Source organism: Aristolochia californica, unplaced genomic scaffold, assembly GCF_029961685.1.
Source record: "Aristolochia californica isolate CCGP_79_NKW_82.1479 unplaced genomic scaffold, dmAriCali1.0.hap1 SCAF_5, whole genome shotgun sequence".
NCBI classification, from domain to species: Eukaryota; Viridiplantae; Streptophyta; class Magnoliopsida; order Piperales; family Aristolochiaceae; genus Aristolochia; species Aristolochia californica.
The window spans coordinates 1-23052 of NW_027182214.1; the positions used below are offsets into that span (position 1 = coordinate 1).

At 38.2% G+C, this 23052-nt stretch overlaps 1 protein-coding gene across 1 annotated transcript; it reads left to right on the forward strand.

Moving 5' to 3' along the window:
- Positions 1–4450: 4450 nt before the first annotated feature.
- On the forward strand, positions 4451–7683 carry LOC137966238 (uncharacterized). The gene is made up of 13 exons (XM_068812803.1): positions 4451–4693; positions 4762–4899; positions 5127–5208; positions 5341–5417; positions 5557–5672; positions 5819–5930; positions 6067–6183; positions 6292–6383; positions 6503–6569; positions 6950–7031; positions 7121–7212; positions 7308–7451; positions 7537–7683. Exons 1-13 carry the CDS (start codon positions 4451–4453, stop codon positions 7681–7683), a joined length of 1509 nt encoding a protein of 502 aa, XP_068668904.1.
- The last annotated feature ends 15369 nt before the right edge of the window (positions 7684–23052 follow it).

The window sequence follows — 23052 nt, forward strand, 5'->3', positions numbered from 1 at the left end:
AGCAAGAAAATCTTACTTGGAAAATTATATGATTTTTTAAAAAAAATTATAATTAGAAAAATATTTTGAAAAAATATGAGGCACTAATGGTCCCTATATTTCTATTAAAAATGTCTTTTCAACATTTATTGAAAAAACCACTAATAATCTCTAGAAACGTATTTCTACTAAAATATCTTTTCAATTTATTTAAGAGCCATGAGGAAGGGACAAAGAGTTTTTTTTTTCCTTGTTTATGATCTCGCACGTAGGGGTGACTTTGAATAAATTATATATAAAATTATGCATACATTTTTAAAAAATATAATGATAGGAAAGGTTCAGGATTGAATTTCAATAATGGATTAAAATACACCAATATTAATATTTTTTACTCCAATTTTTGTCTAGCTTGTTTTGTAATTTTTGAATCTGGCCATAATTTATTACGGCCTCCTTAGTGCCCCTAGATCAAAATTTATATTCTAGGAAAAACTAAAAATATTTTTCCTATGATACATATTCCCAAAAAAACCTTTAAATAAAATCTTGTTACTATAGTGACTTATTAGAAAATTATAGGAAATATTTTAAAATTTTCTTAGGAATTTTAAATGGACCTTTTATTGTCTCTTATAGGGAAATAAATAAAAATTAATAATCAATCTAATATATTATTATACTTATCGATAAATTTTTAATTAAATAAAATATCAAACACAAAATTGCAATGAAAATTGCTTCATGCTAAAAGTATTACAACATCAACTGTTAAATACTTATTCAAAAATTTTCTATACAGTTTTCTACCCCATCTTCGTACGAAAAATCTTACTTAGAAAATTACATGATTTTTAATAAAAAATTCCAATTAGAAAAATGTTTAAAAAAATATGAGACACTAATAGTTTATAGAAAATTATTTTTATAAAATTTATTTTTAATTTTTTCCAGAGGAAAAAGTTTTTTTTATTTTTTTATTTTATGATCTCGCACGTGTAAAATCGCACGTGCAAGATCATCTTCTCGCGAGGAAGGGGGAGATTATTTCTCCCCTGTTCTGGTTTCCCGGCAACGACTCGGAGGGAAGGGGGTTACGGCGCCGGGGAGGACCTATCGTCAGGGATGACGGCCACGACGGAGTCGGTGGTGACGAAAGCGGCGACGACGGCGAGGAGAGGAAGAAATCGAACGGACGGCCACAGAGGCGGTCGACAAGCAGCTGCGACGGCGGTATAGACGTCAGCGAACAGCTACGACGGCGGTAGAGGCGGCGACAACAACCGATGGGAGGGGTCGGCTATGACTAGGGGGGAGGAAAAAATTTCCCCCCCTCGCTCTCCCCCGCTCCCCTACTCGCTCGCGATCCCCTTACCGATTCATACCGATCCAACTCATTTCGAGCCGGCTCGCGAGCCAACGAACCAAACCTCGCTTCGGTCGAGCTCGGTTCGTTAAGGTAAAAGAACCGATACTCGAGCTCGATAAATGATGAATCAAACCGAGCATAACTGAGCCGGCTCACGAACCGGCTCGGTTCAAAGCCACCTTTGGCCTCGACTAAACCGCCCATCCCCTCGTCTGCCCTGCAGGTTTCATCGAATGTCCTACTCGTCCCCTCGATTGCCTTGCTTGTCCCATCGACGGTCTCATTTCGAGCCGGCTCGCCCCCCTCGAACCTCTCATCGTTGATTCAAATCCATAGCCATCGGGCTGCCACCATGTGTTTGTCTTCCCTCTTCGAGTGCTTCACCCCCCCCCAGTCTTCTCTCCTCTTAAACACTCGGACCGCGAAATCTCCATCAATTTCTTCTGGAATCTTTCCTGATTGAGACCTACTCCCCTCTATCATCTCTTGACACTCCAAGTCTCCCGATTCATACACACACACACCCCTCCCCCTAGAAAATTGCCCCCAAAATGACACCTGGACACTCCCCAGCCTTCCACCTAATCCCTCGTCCTGCATGCCTATGTAACCCTAGACTACTACCAGACTGAAAAAACACCCAGCCTGATAGTGTTATTTTACCGTTTTACTACCTGGATTCTAGTCAAACCTCACACCTCATTGAATGACACCCATTCCAACTTCAACCAAATACCCAAACAGTCACCAACATAAACCACATCTCCCATGTTTTATGCCCGCTCCACCTGCTATCATGAAGCCCAACACCAACTACCATGTTGATCCTCCAACCGACCTACTTACTTTCACCCCCAATCAAGTTCACCTACGTCTGGCATTCATACAAATCCAACGACAAAGAAATCACCCTGCTAAGTCCTCAAATCCACGGGGAGCCCAAAGTTGTCCCACAACAAGAGCAGGAAGTGGTACATCAAGGTCCTCGAACTCCCCCCCCCCGCACATGATGATAGAGATGGATTCAGACTCCTGCAAACATTATGATGGCCAACTGTATTAAGAAGAAGAGCAATTCACCATCATTCCCTTAATGTGATCATCTGGTCATGGAATATTAGGGGAATTAGTTCGTGCTCCAAGCGTGCAACAACTAAAACAATTCTCTTTGAATGTAAACCCAATATTATAATTCATGTGGGATTATTCCTTAACATTCTTTTTCACGTGTACACCCTCCTTTGTTGCTCTACAAGTGGATAATTTTAGTGGAAGCCCACATATGAGTTCCTATTCTAATACCATGTGAAATTAGGTCCAAGACCCATCCCAAATTAATTAACCAACTTAGGAAACTTTTTTTCCAACTAATAAACTAAAGATCTTTCACTAATTCATGTGGGGGGATTCCTTAATGAGACTCTCATTTTCTTAGCATTTCGAGAGTTGCAGATTGAGTTCATCATTATCTTTTTGAAGACTAAAATGGTGCACCTGAAAATCAATTCATGTATCCCACTAACAATGAGAAACCATTTTCTGGTTCCCCTGCAAAATTTTGATAAATGCCGGAGAAATATTATTTGTTGCAAATTAGGATGGAAAATCAAGATACTTTAAAATAACGGTAAGCTTAAAGGCGGAGAACATCATTTGGAATTCAATTTTATTTGCAGAAAGTTCCAATAACAGCTTGTCTTGATCGAATTACCACGGAAATGCACGTTTATAACTGTTTAGATAACAGATTTTCATTAGTAAAAGAAGTGCAAAGAGAGTCGACCTACTCATAAAATTACATCGTAGGCGAATCCGCCAGAGGGAAGGTGTGGAAAGAGAAAATGATAAAAATCCGATATACTGGCAGTTATGTTAAACGTTAAGATATTTGATATGTTACGCTATCCTATGTGTCACCGAAATATTAAACTCATTTTTAAGAAATATCGACAGTTACAAACCAGAAAGTTATCCGTTAGAATACGTTCGTGAGATTCCTCGGTAAAACACCTACGAAGGTCTCGCAGAGTCTAATACTCACACAGACACTTAAAACTTTGTTGTTTTCCAGCTTTTTTCATAATAGGTTTAATGAACCTTCTGAGAAAAAAAAAACAAACACTAAGACATTTTTAACTTTAAGGAATCTCCTTCTCTGGTTGTCTGCATTTCTTTGGCAAACAGAAGATGCCTACATTTCTTTTGACTGGCATGACAGAGATTGTCGTCTTCTGTTTGCGTTGTGCATATTTTTCAATGTCTGGGTATTAGAGTGTCAGGTAGATCCCTTTCTGGGTTTATGTTCTTAATCGTTTTTAATTTGGATCCAAGACTTCTCGCCTGCATGAGCCCTCAGTCCAAAAACACTGGTTTGAAAGTGATAATTTTTAAAAGTAAAGTGTATTTTTTTCCCCTCCATCTAGGACAGAAATTACCGAGACACAGCGAGACATCTCCAGGGTATGGTCCAATGCTTTTGTTGGGTTTTACGGTAAAGGAAGAAAAGGGATATTAAATTGAATGTGGAAAGGGGTACAGTGATAATGAAAGGGAAGAGAGAAAAGAAGAAAGCAGATGGGTATTGAATGCAAGACTGGATTTATCACGAATGAGTCATGAATCTTGGTACAATCTGGTGCCACACTAACAGGCCTAGGGATTTTTTAGTGTTAAGCCGGATGTCTCTATAACTAATTTTGCAGGAGAGTCCACCAAGCGAACTGATTTTTATTAACCATAGAAGCCCGCAAAGTTTAATAATAGCCTTGAACATGCTGTAAGCAAGCTCCAATAATGAATCTAATTATTCAGGGAGGAAAATAAAAGTGTTTGTAACTGAAAAGACATGGAATATCTGTCTGTCTGTCTTGGGTGCGTGGATTCTCAGCATCCTGAGACCCATTTTTTATCGGTTCTCAAGCCTGCAAAGGTGCCGGCCCTGGACACTAATATTGTCTGTCTTGCTAAGACTTGTAGGGTTGAATGAAACCAGCAGAATGATTAGGGACAGAATAGGGGTAGATAAACGCAGTACCGCTCCCATTGACTTTCCTCCCAAGGTGTACTCATTGTTGGAAATAAAAACCTCTGGGGCTTGTGGAGATGGCTCAGTCGAGGAATATTGAAGCGACTGCCGGTAGGGGCGACACATCTCTTCTCATAGACGAAGAACGCCGTGAAGAAAGAAGCGCAGTCATCATCGTTAGTGACAATACTGGTAATGGTGGTCATGAGAATGAGCCAAAGCAAATTAGTGCTGATCATGAGCCCCAAGGGGAGTCACTTGTAAAGCAGAAAAGCAAGAGGGTGGCAACACTAGATGCATTTAGAGGCCTGACTATAGTGGTAATTAATTTGGTGCTTACGGCTTTCTTCCTGTTTTTAGTTTTTCACTTAGTGGCTAGCTCATGCAGCTGATGATACTGGTCGATGATGCCGGGGCTGCTTACGAACGGATTGATCACTCCCCCTGGAATGGCTGCACACTTGCTGATTTTGTCATGCCTTTCTTTCTCTTCATCGTTGGCGTAGCTATAGCTCTTGCACTTAAGGTACATGCTACTCTGCTCTCCATTTTGCGCAAGAATCCTCTCCTACAAAACGTTGATGATCATGCAGTAGTTGTGCAGTACATATATCTCTTTGTGCGGTAGCGCATGGAATTGGAATTAAATTGTTCTTGTTTCAAGACTAGTTAAACAGTGGTCTATATTTTTGTTGTGCGCGCGCATCCTTCCCATTTTTCTGTTCATGTTTAATTGGCTATCTTAATTTGCAGAAAATCCCGAAAATGAGTAATGCAATCAAAAAAATCATCATAAGAACACTGAAGCTTCTCTTCTGGGGAATACTTTTACAAGGTACCTAAGATCGATGTTCGTTTGATTCCAAAAGATAGAAGACTTATATTGTATTGTATTAGCTCTTCTACTATCGAATATTGATTGATCCTCCATCTCGTTCCATCGGTTGCTGCTGACGCGTCGACTCAGGGGGATATTCTCACGCTCCTGATGATTTGACATATGGAGTTGACATGAAACGAATTCGCTGGTGTGGTATCCTCCAGGTAATTTGGGTCAATTTGCTCCTTTTGTTTCGATTTAGTTAAAGATTTTAGTACTCTGGGTGATTTTCTACTTCAAACTTCGATCGATATTGGTGTCTCTACTAGTCACGTTCGTCTATATTAACTTCTGAGCAAGCAGCGTATTGCTTTGGTGTACATGGTCGTGGCTCTGATAGAAACGGTGACATTGAAGGTCAGGCCTGCTGAGCTTGGTCGGAGTGTTTTCTCCATATTCAAAGCATACCGCTGGCAGTGGTGAGCTTAACTTAGCTTACTTTGACCTTGATCGAGTTAATTAATTTCATACATAATTTGCTCCATACTGAGACCACGAACTTGCCTTGCATTTGGTGTGTACCGATGCTTCTTTGTTACTGTTAATCATTGCGCGCATGCTGCAGGTTTGGTGGCATCCTCGCATTTCTCATCTACATGATCACCACTTTTGCTCTCTATGTTCCTGACTGGAGTTTTGTGTTTCGTGATGATGATGGCAATGCAAAGCAACTAATGGTGCGTATAATTCATTAATTAACAGATAGAAAATAAAATCTACGAGTTCGATCCCTCATAATGACAGTACTCATCCTAAGCTAATTAATGAAAGTACTATTGATCAGTTTTCGAGAGTTAAACTTTTTATTTTCAGGTGAAGTGTGGTATGAGAGGCCATCTGGGACCTGCGTGCAATGCGGTGGGTTATGTTGACCGCCAAGTTTGGGGCGTAAATCATCTGTATTCACAGCCAGTCTGGATACGCTTAAAGGTCATTTTAAGCCTAGCTAGCTCATTATTAGTTAGTATTGGCCAATTGCGATGGATCAACTGAAAATATTTAACACTCCTAATTTGCTTGCTTCATCAACTTGGACAGGCTTGCACAGAGAGTTCTCCAAGAACGGGGCCACTCCGGAAGGATGCCCCAGCATGGTGCCTTGCCCCATTTGAACCAGAAGGCTTGTTGAGGTTTGTTTGTTCAGTAGTGAATTAAGCACTTGTTTTTTAGCATTTCTTATACGTATCTCTGTTTTAAGGTTTATACATCAAATTGAATTGAATTGGGTTACTGTGTACTTTACTGCTAGTTCAATTTCTGCCATCCTCTCTGGGACCATCGGAGTCCATTACGGTCACGTCCTCATACATTTCAAGGTCCGCCCTTAATCCCTACTGTGCCTTTATCAATTATCCATTCACTAGGTTTGCCCCGAATCTCTCTCATACAGGTTCATATATAATTAAATCTTGCGTTAGGAATCAGCGCTTGATTAGGACCTCCGAGGTTTCCTATACCTTGTTTCCACATGAATGGATTATTCCGATTCTGACTCACGAAACACAGATTCAGTATACATGTACATAATTTGGAGTACGAGCTTGCTGGTTCATTTTGACCAGCAAAGTGTAGGGATTTTGAGAGGGATCCAATCACACGGTCCTATACATGCATGACCCACATGTGGGTTCTCCCTACATGATTATCCGAGTCCTCTCTTGTACATCTAAAACTCTCGAACTGTGTTCATTTGCAGGGCCACTCTGAAAGGCTTAAGCAATGGATACTGATGGCCCTTGGTTTGCTTACTGTGGCAATCATTCTACACTTTACTGATGGTGAGGGTTCCAACCCTCTACTGCAAAACTTTTACATCTTCTACTCTACAGCAAAGCTTTTATTGTTAACTGAGAGATTCACATTTCAGCAATTCCACTCAACAAACAGCTCTACAGCTTCAGTTACGTTTGTTTCACAGCAGGAGCAGCAGGAATTACATTCGCAGCGTTCTATATATTGGTACTTATGCTTGATTAATTTCTTTTAATCAACATTGGTGTTTGAAACAACTATCAACAGTAAGTCATTACAAAAAACAATGCTTTGTTGAGTAGATAGATGTTCTGGGAGTGAGACTTCCATTCCTATTTCTGGAGTGGATTGGAATGAACGCAATGCTAGTGTTTGTAATGGCTGCACAAGGCATCTTCCCTGCATTTGTCAATGGGTGGTACTATGAGACTCCAACCAACTCCATGGTATTTATTAACACTTTTAATATTCAACACTGAAGCCTCCATTTCTTATTTACAAGCATCAGCTCGTTTTAAATTTTTTCTTCAGGTTCATTGGATCCAGAAGCACGTCTTCATTAATATATGGCACTCTGAAAGGCTAGGGACTCTTCTATACGTCATATTTGCAGAGATACTTTTCTGGGGAGTAGTTTCAGGGATCTTGCACAAGTTGAACATCTACTGGAAACTATAAGGAATTCAGTGCTTTGCTCATGCCTCCACGAAACAAAGGGATAAAGATCATGTTTGAGACCTGCAGGTTGACTGGCTACTTCTAGAACAAAAATACTGGTCATCTTTCCTCATGTAAATTAAGGTATTTTTTATAAAAGGCTTAACTTTCATTAATCTGTATGGATACACATATGCAAATGTATACAATGTATTATTAGAAAACTATGTACCCTTACAAAGCAATAGTAAAGTCCAAATTTTCTCTTAAAAAATTCACAACTATTAACTTAGTTAACATCCCCCATAGAACTCTAATGAAATTGAATCAATTTAAGTTTGAAACAAAGAGAAAACCAGCAGAATAGTGAGACTTGGTGAATATATCAACAACCTGCTGCTTTGAAGCAATATACAGAAGAGAAAACAGACAAAATGTCAAAGTGTTCAATATGTTTTGTTTCCTTATAAAAAAAAACATTGTCAACAATTTAGATGACACTCTTATTGTTACAAAAAGAGAAGTTGGAGAAGTAAGATGAAATCCGTACAGCAGTGCAAGGAGAAGAAATTGAAGTTGAACAAGCTCAAAGGTTGTATATGACAGACAACCAAAGATGTTACATTCTTCCTCTGATAATTAGGATCTGAATGATCTAATGCTGCTCCTTGCCCACATATGACATTACAGATGTTGTAAGCAGAACTTATGGTAGGTGTTAACCAATGAAAGCAAAGCCGGTAAGAACAATCATTGACTTTGAATAGCTTCTGTTACAGAAGTTTCGGGGCCATATGGCTTCATATTAGCTCTTTAGGGTTTCAGCTAATCATATTTCATTTCACAAATGAGAAAGGGAACAGGAAAAGAAAAATCAAGTTTTTATTCAGTTTTAATTTTCTGAATTTTTTAGTCACCAAGCTGATAACTGATACATCGCAGATGATAATTAGTGAAAGCCAACTTCCTTGTTCTTGGACAGAAAGGAAACATGAAGTTCAAAAATTGCAAATAAAAACAGAAATATGGAACAGATAACTTTAGCAGCAACACACTCAAATCAATGCCTTTTAAATACTTCGGTGAAAGGCTTAAATATCCCTCCCCACTTTCTATGAAACCAAAATATACAGTTAGAAGCTATGAAATAGAAGTGAAACCAATATTCTCTCTCCAACTTTATCCTCAAAAAGTTAAAAGAACATATGCACATATTTGCAGGAAAGAAGACATGGATTACATTCCTCTTGACTAACAGAACATTGTTAATCGGTTTCTCCAAGACCAAGGTAAAAATGAGAGATCGATTTTTATTTTTGATGCCCTGATTTTCTGTTCAATAGATAGATATAGAAGTTTAAGTTATAAACACCAGAAATTATAATAATGCCTAAGCAATTTACATACAATTCATTACAGGTTTGCAAACAAACCTCAATATACTTGTTGTGTTCATAGAAAATAGAGTTGGTGGTAATCTGAATAGCACAAGTGTTATTAGAATGAAGAGGGGTAGAAGTAGTCTGAGGAAACTCAAGCTCCGCAAGAAGACTGCGTAGCCATACAATCTCAGAACAAGTAGTAGACATGGCACGATACTCAGTTTCAATAGAGGATTTAGAAACACAATCTTATTTCTTACATCTCCAAGAAATTAAGGCTTCACCTAAAAACATACACCAACCCGTAGTAAATTGACGTCCGGACACCCAGTCCAATTAGCATCACTATAAACAATAAGTTGAAGAGAGGAGCCTGTAGGAAAGAATAACCCACGAGTAGGAGAACCTCGAAGATAGCGGATGATGCGTCGAACTGTAGCAATATGGAGATGACGAGGAGAGGACATAAACTGACTGACCTGATGAATGGCATAGGAGATATCAGGGCGAGTAGTGGTCAAGTAGATGAGATTCTCAACCAGGCGCCGATAGAGAGTAGGGTCATCTAGAAGGTCTCCTTCATCTTTCCTATATTTGATATTTACTTCCATAGGAGTATCAACAGAAGAAGTGTCCTCCAAACCAGCCAAGGTAATAATATCTTGAATATACTTATGTTGGTTTAAGAAAATAACATTGGCCCGATGATGGACTTCCAGTCCTAAGAAATACGTGAGCTGGCCAAGATCTTTCATACAAAAAGTGGCATGCAACAGCTGTTGAACCTTAGTAATCAAACGATAGTCAGTTCCAGTAATGATAATATCATCCACATAAACCAAGATAAGGACTATACCCGATGCCGACTTTTGGAAGAAGAGAGAAGAATCATACTGGCTTTGTGTAAACCGAAAGGTTAGAAGCGTACTGCGAAACTTCTCAAACCAAACCCGGGGAGCTTGTTTGAGTCCATATTGAGAACGTCGTAGTTTACAGACATTATGAGGAGAAGAAGTAGTCATACCATAGGGAAGCTTCATGTAGATCTCTTCGTGAAGATCACCGTGAAGAAAGGCGTTCTTTACATCCATCTGTTGCAGTAGCCATGACTAGGAAGCAGCAATAGATAAGATAATACGAACTGTGGTCATTTTGGCAGCAGGATCAAATGTATCCTCAAAATCAATCCCATATTTCTATTTGTTGCCCAGAGCTACTAGGCGAGCTTTGTACGGATCCAAACAGCCATCAGAGCGAAGTTTTATAGAGAAAACTCATTTACTCCAAAGAGCCTTAATTGGATGAGGCCAAGGAACAATATCCTAAGTGTGATTCTCCTCAAGTTCTTGAAAATCTGTTTGCATTGCCAACACTCATGTGTCATGACCTGTTTGTAACAAGTGGGAATGGAAATAGAGGATAAAGTAGCCACAAGAGAGACAGTAGAGGAGAAACCATACCAATGAGGAGGCCGAGAAGGACGAGTAGACCGGCGAAGAGCGGTGGAAGCTGGAGCAAGAGTAAGATCAGGCGCCAGGACAAGATCATGAGGGGGCACAGAGGAAGTGGAACCAGACTCATGTCTACTACGTCTTCTATACACAAAACCAAGTTTGAACCTTTCCATAATTGTCGGAGAATCATCAAAGCAGGGCAGAAGAGATAAAGATGCAGATGGCAACTCAACATAAGATGGAAAGAAATATTTATTTTCAAAGAAAACCACATTCTGCGAAACACGAATACGATGAGCATGTGGATCATAACAAACATAACCCTTTTGAGGTATAGCATAACCAAGAAAAGAACACTTAACTGATTGCATTGTAAGTTTATGTCGTTCATGAGCAGGGAGACGCACAAAATAACACAACCAAATGTCTGAATATCAGAATATGAATGAATGGCCAAACAACTTAAAGAAGGGAGAAACATGATGTAATGTAGGAGAAGGTAAGCAATTGATCAAATGAACCGAAGTACAAAGCGCTTCACACCAAAAACGAGAAGGAACAGATGATTCAAGTAAAAGGGTTCTGACCACATAAAAAAGGTGATGATTTTTTTGCTCAGCAACACCATTTTGTTACAGTGTCGAAGGACAAGAGCGCTAAGAGACAATCCCTTTGCTTTGAAGAAAGTCCTGAAACTCATTAGACTTGTATTCTCCGCCAGAATCAGAGCACAAGACTTTGATGCTGGCAGAGAATTGAGTCTCTAAAAGCGCAAGAAAACATTTAAATGCAAGAAAAACTTCAGCCTTAGCCCGTAGGAAGTAAACCCAAGTAAACTGACTATAGTCATCAATAAAGGAGACAAAATAGTTGTAATGCGCATGAGAAACAGGTGTTATCCCCCAAACATCAGTATGAATAATATCAAAACATTGTAAGGCATGAGATGCATGATGAGGAAAAGGTAGAACTTTACTTTTGCCAAGTTTGCATGATGGACATTCAAAAGAAAGATCAAGAGAAGAACATGCTTTTGGTAAAAATACACCAAAATTAATAAATTTTTGAAGTACATCAGAGTTTGGGTGGTATAGACGTTTATGCCACATCTTAGGTCCAAAACCAACAACATTACATGCAAAGAAAATGAAAAGAAAACTAGGACTAATGGTGGAAGGAAACAACATAAAGAGGAAAGAGTCGTTCCACTTTAGGCCCCTTCGCGATCATCGTCCCTGACACTTGATCCTGCACAACACAACCAGATCGAGAGAAATGGACATTACAATTATTATAGACCAATTGACCAACAGAAATAAGATTTGTGGAGAGGTGAAGAGACATAAAAACATCATTTAAGTAAAAGTAAAGATCACCAACAGCACTGATAGGCAGAGAACTACCATCAGCGGTGTTAATTTTTTTATTTTCATCATAATTTCTGCCATTGGAAAGAGAAACAACAGTATTGGTCATATGGTTAAAAGCTCCGGAGTCAAAATACCATGGCTTAGAAGAAAATTTATGATTTCCTAAGAACCCAAAAGTAGAGAAAGCATATATGATCATTTGTTGTACCATCTCAGGAGTGAGTATGTTCTGGTTTGCTGAGGTTGTAGGTGCAGCAGGAATAGGAACACCGGCGAGGTAGCAAGCAATGCAGTAGAACTAGAGGCACCAGAGGAGGCATGATAAGCTGTATCATGATTCCTTTCAGGTCGAATGGGGCAGGCAAAGATGATATGACCCTGTTTCTTACAGTAGTTACAGAACTTCCTAGGACAATCCCGAGCAATATGTTACAACTAAAGAACTGAACAGCACACATGTCTCTTCCCTTATTAGTCCTTTGGGCTGCATAAGCTAGAGTAATAGGGGCCCTAACATTAGCACGATGTTCCATGCCAGCCTGAGTTACTATACGCTACTCCTCACGAAGAATTTCACTGAAACAAGCATCTAGATATGGTACAGGATGACGATTCATCGGATTAGACCATGCAATTTCAAAATCGGAATGGAGTTTTATCAAGAATTGATCTCTCTTGTTGGTTTCTTGTATTGCTTGAATATTAGAGGGAGCTGCAACGGGAACATTAGAATAAACAATGTCTGCATAGTCAGCCCAAAGGTTTTGAAAACCAGAAAAATATTCCTCAATGGAGAGACTTCCTTGTGTGAAATTAGCCATCTCATACTCCAATTAAAAACGGCTGAGCCATGTTTTCTTGATGGTAAACCTTGGCGAGGTAACTCCACATGTCAACTACATTTCTATAAGGCCTCAGATTGAGAACAAAGTGAGGCTCAACGGAGCCAAGGATCCAGTTCATGACCCTAGCATCCTTGATTGTCCACTTGGACAAAGCCTCGGCCTCTTGAGGTACGGGATCACTCCCATCTATATGACCCCATAATTCTTTTCCCATAATGAATTAACGACACTGAAATTCCTCGATAGTGTAATTTTTACCTGTGAAACGGATAGGGAACAAGTCTAACCTATCAGATGATATGATAAAATCCAGATGACTCCTCTCTGGATAGAAACCCACAAATTACAAAAAAGAAACACCCTATTGTATTTCCTTTCTTTGGTTGGTGTTCTGTATCTACAGACACATAGCCCAAAAAAATGGTTTAGACCTTCTTAGAAGTCCCTTGTTACTGGACTTCCCCGACAATCTGGAGGTAATAATAAAATTTCAGTTGCCCACACTGTTGCTAAAGTCTTCACCCCAGAGGCTTGAGATGGGATCTATCGTACCACCAGCTGAGTGTTGACCTCATGAAAACATTAACCCAGAAGTGGTCGTCAATCCCGAAACCATGAGCGGTGAAGTATCTACCCAGAAGTGCGTAGTCAACACTGCTATCTGGGATCTTAATTCGGCTTCCCGTCGAACACCCTCGTAGCGCACCACGAAGAACCCCTCGACTGAATCTCCCCTATTCAATCTCCTTGACGATCAACTCGTTGTTAATCGATAACACCACTGATGTCCCCGACAATCAAAACCACTGGATGTCGAAGCAAAGACGAAGCAAAATACGCCGAAATCTACGACAAATCAAGAACCAAGAATAGAGGGAAGATAACTTACCTCTAATAGCACCGAAAGCATCCAAGGATTACGCTGATGGTTCCAAACACAGCTCTGATACCATGTTAATCGGTTTCTCCAAGACCAAGGTAAAAATGAGAAATCAATTTTTTTTCGATGCCCTGATTTTCTATTCGATACATAGATATAGAAATTAAGTTATAAACACCAGAAAATTAAAATAATGCCCTTATAAGATACAAATATATGATAACAAACATGCCATAGTTAATAACAAGAAAACAATTTGCAGAGAGACAACTAAGAAACGATTCTCCTTCCAATTTTTAATCATAAGAAATAGTGATTTTATGACCAATTTGGATGTCAATTCCTTTTTGCATAACTTATACAGTTCCTAGAAGGAAATGCAGATATCCTACACATACAGGACATACCTTTCCTTCCTCTCTGATAGAAAATTCACACTCTTAGCTAAATGGCTGTAGAGCTTTCGTTTGGTCCATCAAGCTCCCTCCTTCCTTGAAACGGAATCCCGTTGTTGTCCCAATTCATAATATAAAGTCATTCATTCAGTAAGAAAGCAGAAAGTTTCCAAAATCATACTTCAAAAGCGGATTTGTACACTACTTCATGTAGCAAAGAGTTTCTTCATTAAGATATAACATGGTCTCAAGCTCCTCCATCTCCGAAGTCCAATATTGGACTGTGAGACCTGAAAGGATGATAACCCAATTAACAATATTCAGCAGACAATTGATATTCATCTTCCTCGGGTTTCAAATCATTGAAAAACCCATCTCTGAGACTCTTGTTGTCTTCCTCTAGGAGCACATCATTCTCGCCAAAAACATGAATACGACTTAATTGATCTTAGTTCTCTCACAAGGGATTCCACTTTAGTAGCCATAGAAATTGCAAGTTGAGATAATCAAAAGAAGGCATTAGCAGTGCAAGAAATAAACAAATGGAACAAAGGAAAGTGAGATGAGAAGTACAAAAATTACTAGCTTGCTTTAGCTTCTCATTTTTTCTGTATGCCTCCAGGGATTTGCTTGTCTTTGATTTCAATCTTGTGCGATGACTCGTCAATCCCACATTGATTTTCAGCTTCCTGGACCTCTTCTTCCTTACTTTCTCTAAGTCTTAGTTCTAAATTCTATTAATGATGCTTTTGCTAGATCTCTTGCTCCATGAGAGAATGCAAAATGAACACATGGGAGGTGAGACCAGGCCTTCAAAAAGCAAGCAAATTAGCAATCTCACTATGGTTTCGAGTGTGTCACATTTCACATGTGTGATTTCTTTCTAGAGCTTGAGTCCAATCAAATATCACGAGTTAATTGTATTCTTGATTGCTCATTTATACTTTTTGGAAACCCTTAAGCATGTTTTATATTTTCAATATATCTCATGGCATGGTTTTTTGTTCTTTTATTTTCCTTCATTAATTTTATTGTTTAATGCTAATTGTATATTACTTTTCTTGAAGCTATTGCTTTCAAGTTTTTTATTGATTACTATAATCTTATTGATCTCTATTGAAGACTAGGTATCGAGAGTCTTACATGATTCTCACAACAAGAAGTATCACAGAGCCAAAATTAATATGGTAGAGTCATAGGAATCTCATGGAATGACGTCTTAAAGAAGAGTCTTAGTTAAAAGTGTCTTAGTTTTGTTAGTCTTTTATTTATGTTTAGTTGTTTAATTATTGTAGGACTTATCTTTAAGTGTTAGACCTTGGTTATGAAGATAAGGGTAATTTATTTGCAATATGATTCTACTTTTTCCTCTATTATAAATAGATGCACATTGTACTCAAATTGAAATAAGTGAATGAAGTATTTCTCTTGTCGAGAAATTCCACATGATATCAGAGCGGGTTTTGTAAGTTGACTCGGTCAACCTACAGAGATAATGTGATCCTTTTTTTATTTATCATTTTTAGTAGTTTAGGTTCATTTTTTACATTTTTCTTTTTTTTCCTGTCTCAAAACCCGTTATTTCCTTGGCGTTCTCACCTTCATACTGAACTTTTCATATTAGAACTTTCCAACGCTAAAATAATTTTGGCAATTGAAGTTTTTACAAAGAGAATTTGATATTTGAAGGAGAAAAGATCAGACAGTAAGAGAGCTTCGAGTAACTGCAAAAACTTTAAGTTTTTAGGCATTTTATGTGATCAAGAACATGAATTTATATGGAAAATTATATGTCCAAAGAAAAATTTGTAAGTTTGTTTTCTAACATTTCAAACCAATTATCAATTTGAGTTTTCTAGAGGGCGATATCAATATCGTAAGAGTTAATGGTCATGCTAGACAAAGACGAAAGAGTACTCAGTTTGGATAAATTGTAATGTGAAATCTATCAAATTCTTTCTCTCAAAATAAGTATATTTCATAAAAGAATGTTATACTCGAATAAATGATATTGAAGTCTAGTTTCAAGAGTAACTTTCATATCAATCTGATTTATATGTAAGGAGATACTCTCATTGGAGTCGACAAGAGTCATGCTACAAAAGAAACAAATCAAGGGATCATAAAATACTCAAGCTTTTATGTGAAATTAGATATAAAATTAAATCTCTTTTAGTCTAGATTTTTTTAGAAAAAAAATGTTTGTAATTCTGATATATATTATGGGAGATATCCTTATTAGAAGTACTAAATATCAATTTTTCCAAAAATCTTTCTTTTTGCCTATTTTCTCTCTTATTATCTCTTTATGCATTGATGTGAATTTAGTTTCTTTTTATCCTAAAATCTTAGTTTTTTAGGCAAATTTCTCTTCTAATGAGAGATTTTTGGTCAGTCTTAATCATTCCATGATATGCTCATTAAAGGTATCAATATCCTTATTCGATGTTTTTTAAAATTTTTCGTGGTTTTGTTACTTGGTTATGTATTTTTCGCATTGGCATCTCCAAAAAATTGTGGTCACCTCCAAAAAGTTATATTCGGCCAAATTTGTTAAATTACTTCAGTTCTACCATTATAGTCTTCCATAGTTTTTCAAAAAATAAAAAAAACTCACATTTTAGATATATTTGGAAGTATGAATGTTGCATAGTCACCTCCTTTCTGTTAAAGTTATTTTCATATAGTATTTATTCAGTTTATCATCTTATGTTTTCATCACTTCAGGGCAATACTCAGAACCACTGCCTAAAAAGCATAAGCGTGTGCCCAACATTCAGCTGGAGACAAGTCTTTTATTCATCACCCAAAAAGTGATTTGGTTTTTAGTTACCTTTGAAAGGTGAGTAGTCACTTTGTTGTGCCCTAAAGTTGAACCCGTTTTCTTCCTTTAAAATTGACAAGTGTGTGCAAACTATGACTATTTTGACTGGTGTATGGAACTTTGTCATATGGTTATGAGTGACTTTCTTTTCCCATATTGTGTTTTGTCCAAGCTAGGTCTCTATATCATTTTTATCCCAAACTTGAGAGGAAGAAGAAGAAAAAGAAGTACAAGAAAAAAGTATTGTGTTCCACATGTTGTGGTAATTTTTATGTGACCAAAATATTCAAGAAAGCGGGAGACCAAAAGATGAAGATTTTAAATCTATAAAGAAAATTTAGCCAACGAAGATTGAAGACTAAGACTGAATACTATAATCATTTTTCATTGCAAGTTGAAGTTATAAACTCTAGTTTGAAGGAGTATATTGAAGAGGAAGTATGAAAGAATCTTACATACTTTCACAACAAGAAGTTTCACAGATCCAGAATTAATGTGGTAGAGTCTAAGAGAAATCTTATGGAGGGAAGTCTCATAGAAGAGTCTCAGTTAAAAGTGTTTTAGTTATGTTTATCTTCTATTTAAGTTTAGTTATTTAATTGTTCTAGTACTTATCATTAAATGTTAGACTTTAGGTGTAACTAGAAAAATGATAGTTTATTTGTAATCTAATTTTAATTTTTCCTCTATTATAAATTGAGACACATTATATTCAAATTAAAAGAAGTCATAGAGTATTTTTCTTTTCCAAAAATTCAAGAATCTCTTTAATTGCAGAGGTTGAAAGACGCAAGAAAGAAGAAGTGGAACAAAGGGTAAAACTAGGTGACTCTACTGAAAAGCAGAGGCGAAGAGAGGGAAGCAGAAGAGAGGGAGAGGTTTAGGAGAGACGCCCTCTTGTGAAGATCCATAGAGCCAACAATCTGTTGAGCCTACTATTGGCTTGAGTCATATTCTGAGGAATCAGAGGAGGAAATCCTCTGAGTTATCCTCTGAGAAATCAGAGGAGTAAATCCTCCGATGTTGATCTTGTAAATCAAACTATATAAATATCGATGTAAACTGAAAGAAAAAAATTGAATTAATATAAGAGTTTATCGGAGAAAAAGCTAACATGGTATCAGAGCGGGTAAGCTCTTTTGGTGATGATGCCAGTGGGCTCCTATCTCGTGATGGAGGGAGGAATCTTCACCTGCGGATCCATCTCCCAAATCGGAAACACCCATTGTGGTAAGTCATCCTCTCCGAAGGCGACAGAAAATATATCGACGATCACGGTGATCGTCGACTCTGGCCAAACCTTCAACGTACAAAAAGACGTTTTGGATTCATCCACTCCGAAGGCGGAAAAAAACAGATCAACGGTCACGACGATCTCCGACTCTGGCCGAACCTCCGATGTGCGGAAAGGCATTCCGGAGACTATAGAAGCCTTCCCGTCCGGTGCGGCTCAGGCGAGCTCTCGCGTAAAAGCTCTCCTGTCCGGAGTTGTTTAGAAGCCTCCAATTAAATCCATTTCCGAACTTAGGAAAATTTAACTGGAAGGAGCGACCCAGACTGAGCCGGACAGGAGGAACTAGACTTGAAGACGAATCATCCCGGCGCCCAAACCCGGATCAGACCAGACTCGAATCGGACTAGACTTGACTTGGACCATACTCAACCTGTCCCAGGTTGTTGGGATGTGTATCTCAGTCAAAGATAAGTTGGCATATTTGAACAGCAATCCTCCTCAAACAGATGTGGACCCAGGTAACGCTTTCCTCGAATCTATTGGAGAGGTTAATCACAGCGCATGGATATTTGATTCTGGAGCAACGGACCATATGACATTTGGTTCGAATGATTTTTATCATACCTCTCCTTCCCGACGAAGTAGCATTGTCAATGCTAATGGAGTTATTTCTTCGGTAACAGAAGCGAAAACGGTGATGTTGTCACCATCCCTACAATTATCAAATACATTACTTGGGCCTACTCTTTCTCACAAGTTATTATCTATATGTCAAGTTACCAAATAACTGAATTGTGTTGTGATTATGTATCCTGTATTTTGTTTTATTCGGTAAACTCTCACCACGGAGATCATTGGGTGTGGTACCAAAAAAGGAGGGCTCTATTACATGGAAGATTTTGGTATGGGTCCAGCATATCATATGGGCCGCCCGAGTAATCTCAAAGTGGAACAGATTTGGCGTTGGCATTGTCGGTTAGGTCATCCTTCATTTGGTTATCTAAAACATGTGTTTCCTGATTTATTTTTGGATTTGTTGATAATGTATTTTAATTGTGAAACTTACATTCTAGCTAAAAGTCATAGAGTCCATTATCCTTTGAGTTTGAATAAGATTGAAGTCCCTTTTGCTTTGATTCACTCTGATGTGTGGGGTCCTTCCTCTAAAAATACTTTGTCTGGTTTTCGCTCCTTTGTGAAATTTGTTGATGATTGCACTCGAATGACTTGGGTTTATTTTTTGAAACAAAAGGATGAAGTGTTCCAGATTTTTCAATCTTTTCATAAAATGATTCAAACCCAGTTCTCCTCTAGGATTCAAATTCTTTGATCTGATAATGGTGGAGAATATGTGAATCAATAGTTCTATGATTATTTCCAACATCATGAACTGATTCATGAAACCCCATGCCCCCAAACTCCGCGGCAAAATAGTATTGTAGAGCGGAAAAATCGTCATATCCTTGAAACAACTCGAGCACTTTTACTTGTAACTCATGTGCCTAGCCACCATCAGTTTGATGTTGTTACTACGACAATCTATCTTATTGACCGCATGCTCTCCAAAGTACTTGAGCTCAAGACTCCACTATAGGTCTTGTCATCCTATGTTTTATTACTTACGGTGTTGATGTTTCCACCTCGAACTTTTGGTTGCGTTGTGTTTGTTAACCTCCAAAAAAACTAGCGCACGAAACTTAATCCTTGTGCTATTTGGTGTCTCTTTTGGGATATGTGGTACATCAAAAAGGGTATCAATGCTACGATCCAATTATTCGGCGCACATATGTGACTATGGATGTCACGTTCCATGAATCTGATCCTTTCTACTCTCCTGCCACATCCAATTCTTCTCTTCAAGGGGAGACACAAGAAGAAGAGTTGAATTGGTTGACATTTGAGTGGTTAAACGACACTAATACAACGACATCTCCGAAAGTTGCAGTAGCAAAACCTAATCCAGTGCCAACATCTCAGGAAGTTGAAGTAGCAGTACCCCTCCTCTCCTCAGTATCCAACGACCCATTTCCTGAGAATATCAATGAGGTAAGTACTCCTGACACACCTCAAAATTCTAATTATGTGAATATTCTTGTCAATGGCTACGAATTACCTGTCAGGCATAATCAGGGCAAACCCCTGAACAGATATTCTCCTGAAGTGAAGGAACACAGATCAAAAAATTTGATTGCCAATTATGTATCTACAAAAGAATTGTTCAAATCCCTCAAGAACTTTGTAAGTGAACTTTCCTCACACCATGTTCCCACAAGTGTCGATGAAGCTCTAAATGACCCTAGGTGGGCACAAGCCATGAAAGAAGAAATGAAGACATTAATAAAAAATGCGACTTGGAGTCTTATTCCTTTACCTAAAGGTAAAATAACAGTGGGGTGTAAATGGGTATTTTCCATCAAGTACTAATCCGATGGAGTAGTTGAACGAAACAAATCAAAGCTAGTAGCAAAAAGATATACACAGACATGTGGTGTAGATTATCAAAAAACATTCTCACTAGTGGGGAAATTGAATAGAGTTTTGGTATCTCTTGCAGCTAATCTTGATTGTCCACTGCACCAGTTTGACGTTAAAATGTTTTTCTCTATGGAGATCTTGAAGAAGAAATTTACATTGATGTTCTTCCAGGATATATAACAAATTCTGAAGTTAGGATGGTGTGCAAACTCGAACGAACTCTATATGGCTTGAAGCAATCTCCTAAAGCGTGGTTTGGGAGGTTGAACTTGGCAATGCGGAAATATGGTTTCAAACAAAGTAACTCAGATCATACACTATTCTTAAAGCATCGACGAGGTAAAGTAACAGCTTTGATAATGTATGTAAACAATATGATTATTATAGGAGATGATCCTAAAAAAATAGCAAGACTTCAAGAGCAATTAGCAACAAAATTTGAGATGAAAAATTTGGGAGGACTCAAATATTTTCTGGGAATCGAAGTTGCTAGGTCCAAGCAAGCATATTCTTTTCCCAATGAAAATATATCCTAGATTTATTATCAAGAGTTGGACTACTGGATTGTAAGCCAACAGATACCCCAATAATCCCAAATCACAAGCTTGGAGGATACCTTGGTCAAGTTCCAACAAACAAAGGAAAATACCAAAGGTTGGTTGGGATACTTATTTATCTCTCCCGTACATGACCTAACATCACCTATTCAATAAGTGTAGTATGATAATTCATGCATTGTTTGAGTCATGATCATATAAATGTTGTGAATCAAATTCTTTGATACCTAAAGTCCTCCCCCGGGAAAGGACGTTCTCAAGAAACCATCACATAAGAGTTGAAGGTTATACAGATGCTGACTGGGCAGGGAATATTTTAGATAGAAGATCTACCTCAGGCTATTTGACGTTTGTTGGAGGGAACCTTATTATATGGAGAAGTAAGAAACAACAAAATAGTAGCACTATCAAGTGATGAAACTGAGTTTTGTGGGGTCACGGGTCTATGTGAGTTTCTCTGACTTTGGAGATTATTAATTGAAATTGACTTTAACCCAAACTGTAAGATGGACTTATTCTGCGATAACAAGGCGGCTATTGATATTTTGCATAATCTGGTTCAGCATGACTAGACTAAACATGTGGAAGTAGATCGGCGCTTCATCAAGCAATACCTTGAGTCCAAGATAATTCGATTTCCATTTATTAAATCTTAAGACCAGTTGGCAGACATACTTATAAAAGTAGTATGCAACAAGAACTTTTATAACTCACTTGGCAAGTTAGACATCAGAGATATATACGTACTAACTTGAGGGGGACTGTTGGCACGAGTTGTATTCCGAGGAATCAGAGAAGGAAATCCTCTGAGTTATCCTCGAGAAATCAGAGTAGAAAATCCTCCGACGTTGATCTTGTAAATTAAACTGAATAAATACTCATGTAAAGTGAAAGAAATAAATTGAATGAATATAAGAGTTGAGAAAAAGCTAACCCCTACCTCAGCGATACGGCCTCTAGAGCCGGTGGGTGTTGCTGCAGCTGTAGCTGCCCCTTCTGGCAAATATATGCCCAAATTCTGGTGTGAAAGAATGGAGGGCCAAGGTTCAGCTCCTCCTAATCAAGAGAAATGGGGTCTCCAAGATGATCGTATTCCTCAGTCTACTGATAGGTGGCGTAATGATGACTGGAGACCTTCGGCATTGGGTGGCGGTGGACCAAGATCTTCATTATCGTGGTCTTCATCCAGACTGACTTCCCGAGGTTCTGATTGTTGAAAATCTTTTGTCAGACTGCTCAAAAACTAATTTACTCGTGTTTGAAAAAAGGAAAAGGAGTATGTTTGGAACAGAGTAGTAAAAAAATTTGATTTTGAAAATCAACATTGTTTGAGCTAAATTTGACGAGATTTCAGCTTTGCAAGCTGAGATATATGAATGATGAGGACCAAGGAGAATCGATCGCTCAATTTGGAAGTTGTAGTTTGTCGGTGTATGATTGAAGAATTTGTATGTCACAGACTTTGGGATGCATGACTTTTTTTCTGTTTTTTTCACGTTGCCGGACTGGTATAAGATTTTTTCCATTTTCCCCGTCTCTTTTTATTTTTTCTCGGTAGATGAAGCAGCAAATATTACAGGTTTTGCACTGTATTTTCTGCAAGTGCATATGTGGCTGTTATCTGTGGTCGAGGAAAATGACCATTATCCCACTTTCAGGCTTTATCACTCTTGCCTGAATTGTTGCGCTTTTTTGAAGTTTGATCCATTTTGGTCCATTGTGAACAGTATCACTAACCTTGACCTCCATCATTATGTGTAAACTCTACAATGGATTAATTTTTTGGCCTTTCAACTTGGTTGTCTGTTTACTTGTTAAATCTGCAAAATTTGGTTCTTTTTATATATTAAAACCAACGTCTCCCACATAAACCATCCATGCGTTCTTCAGTGCTACTAGGCGCTCTTTGAAATGATAAAAACCTTCAAAGCCTGATATTGATGTATGTAACATTGGACTAGATGAGGCTTGAAT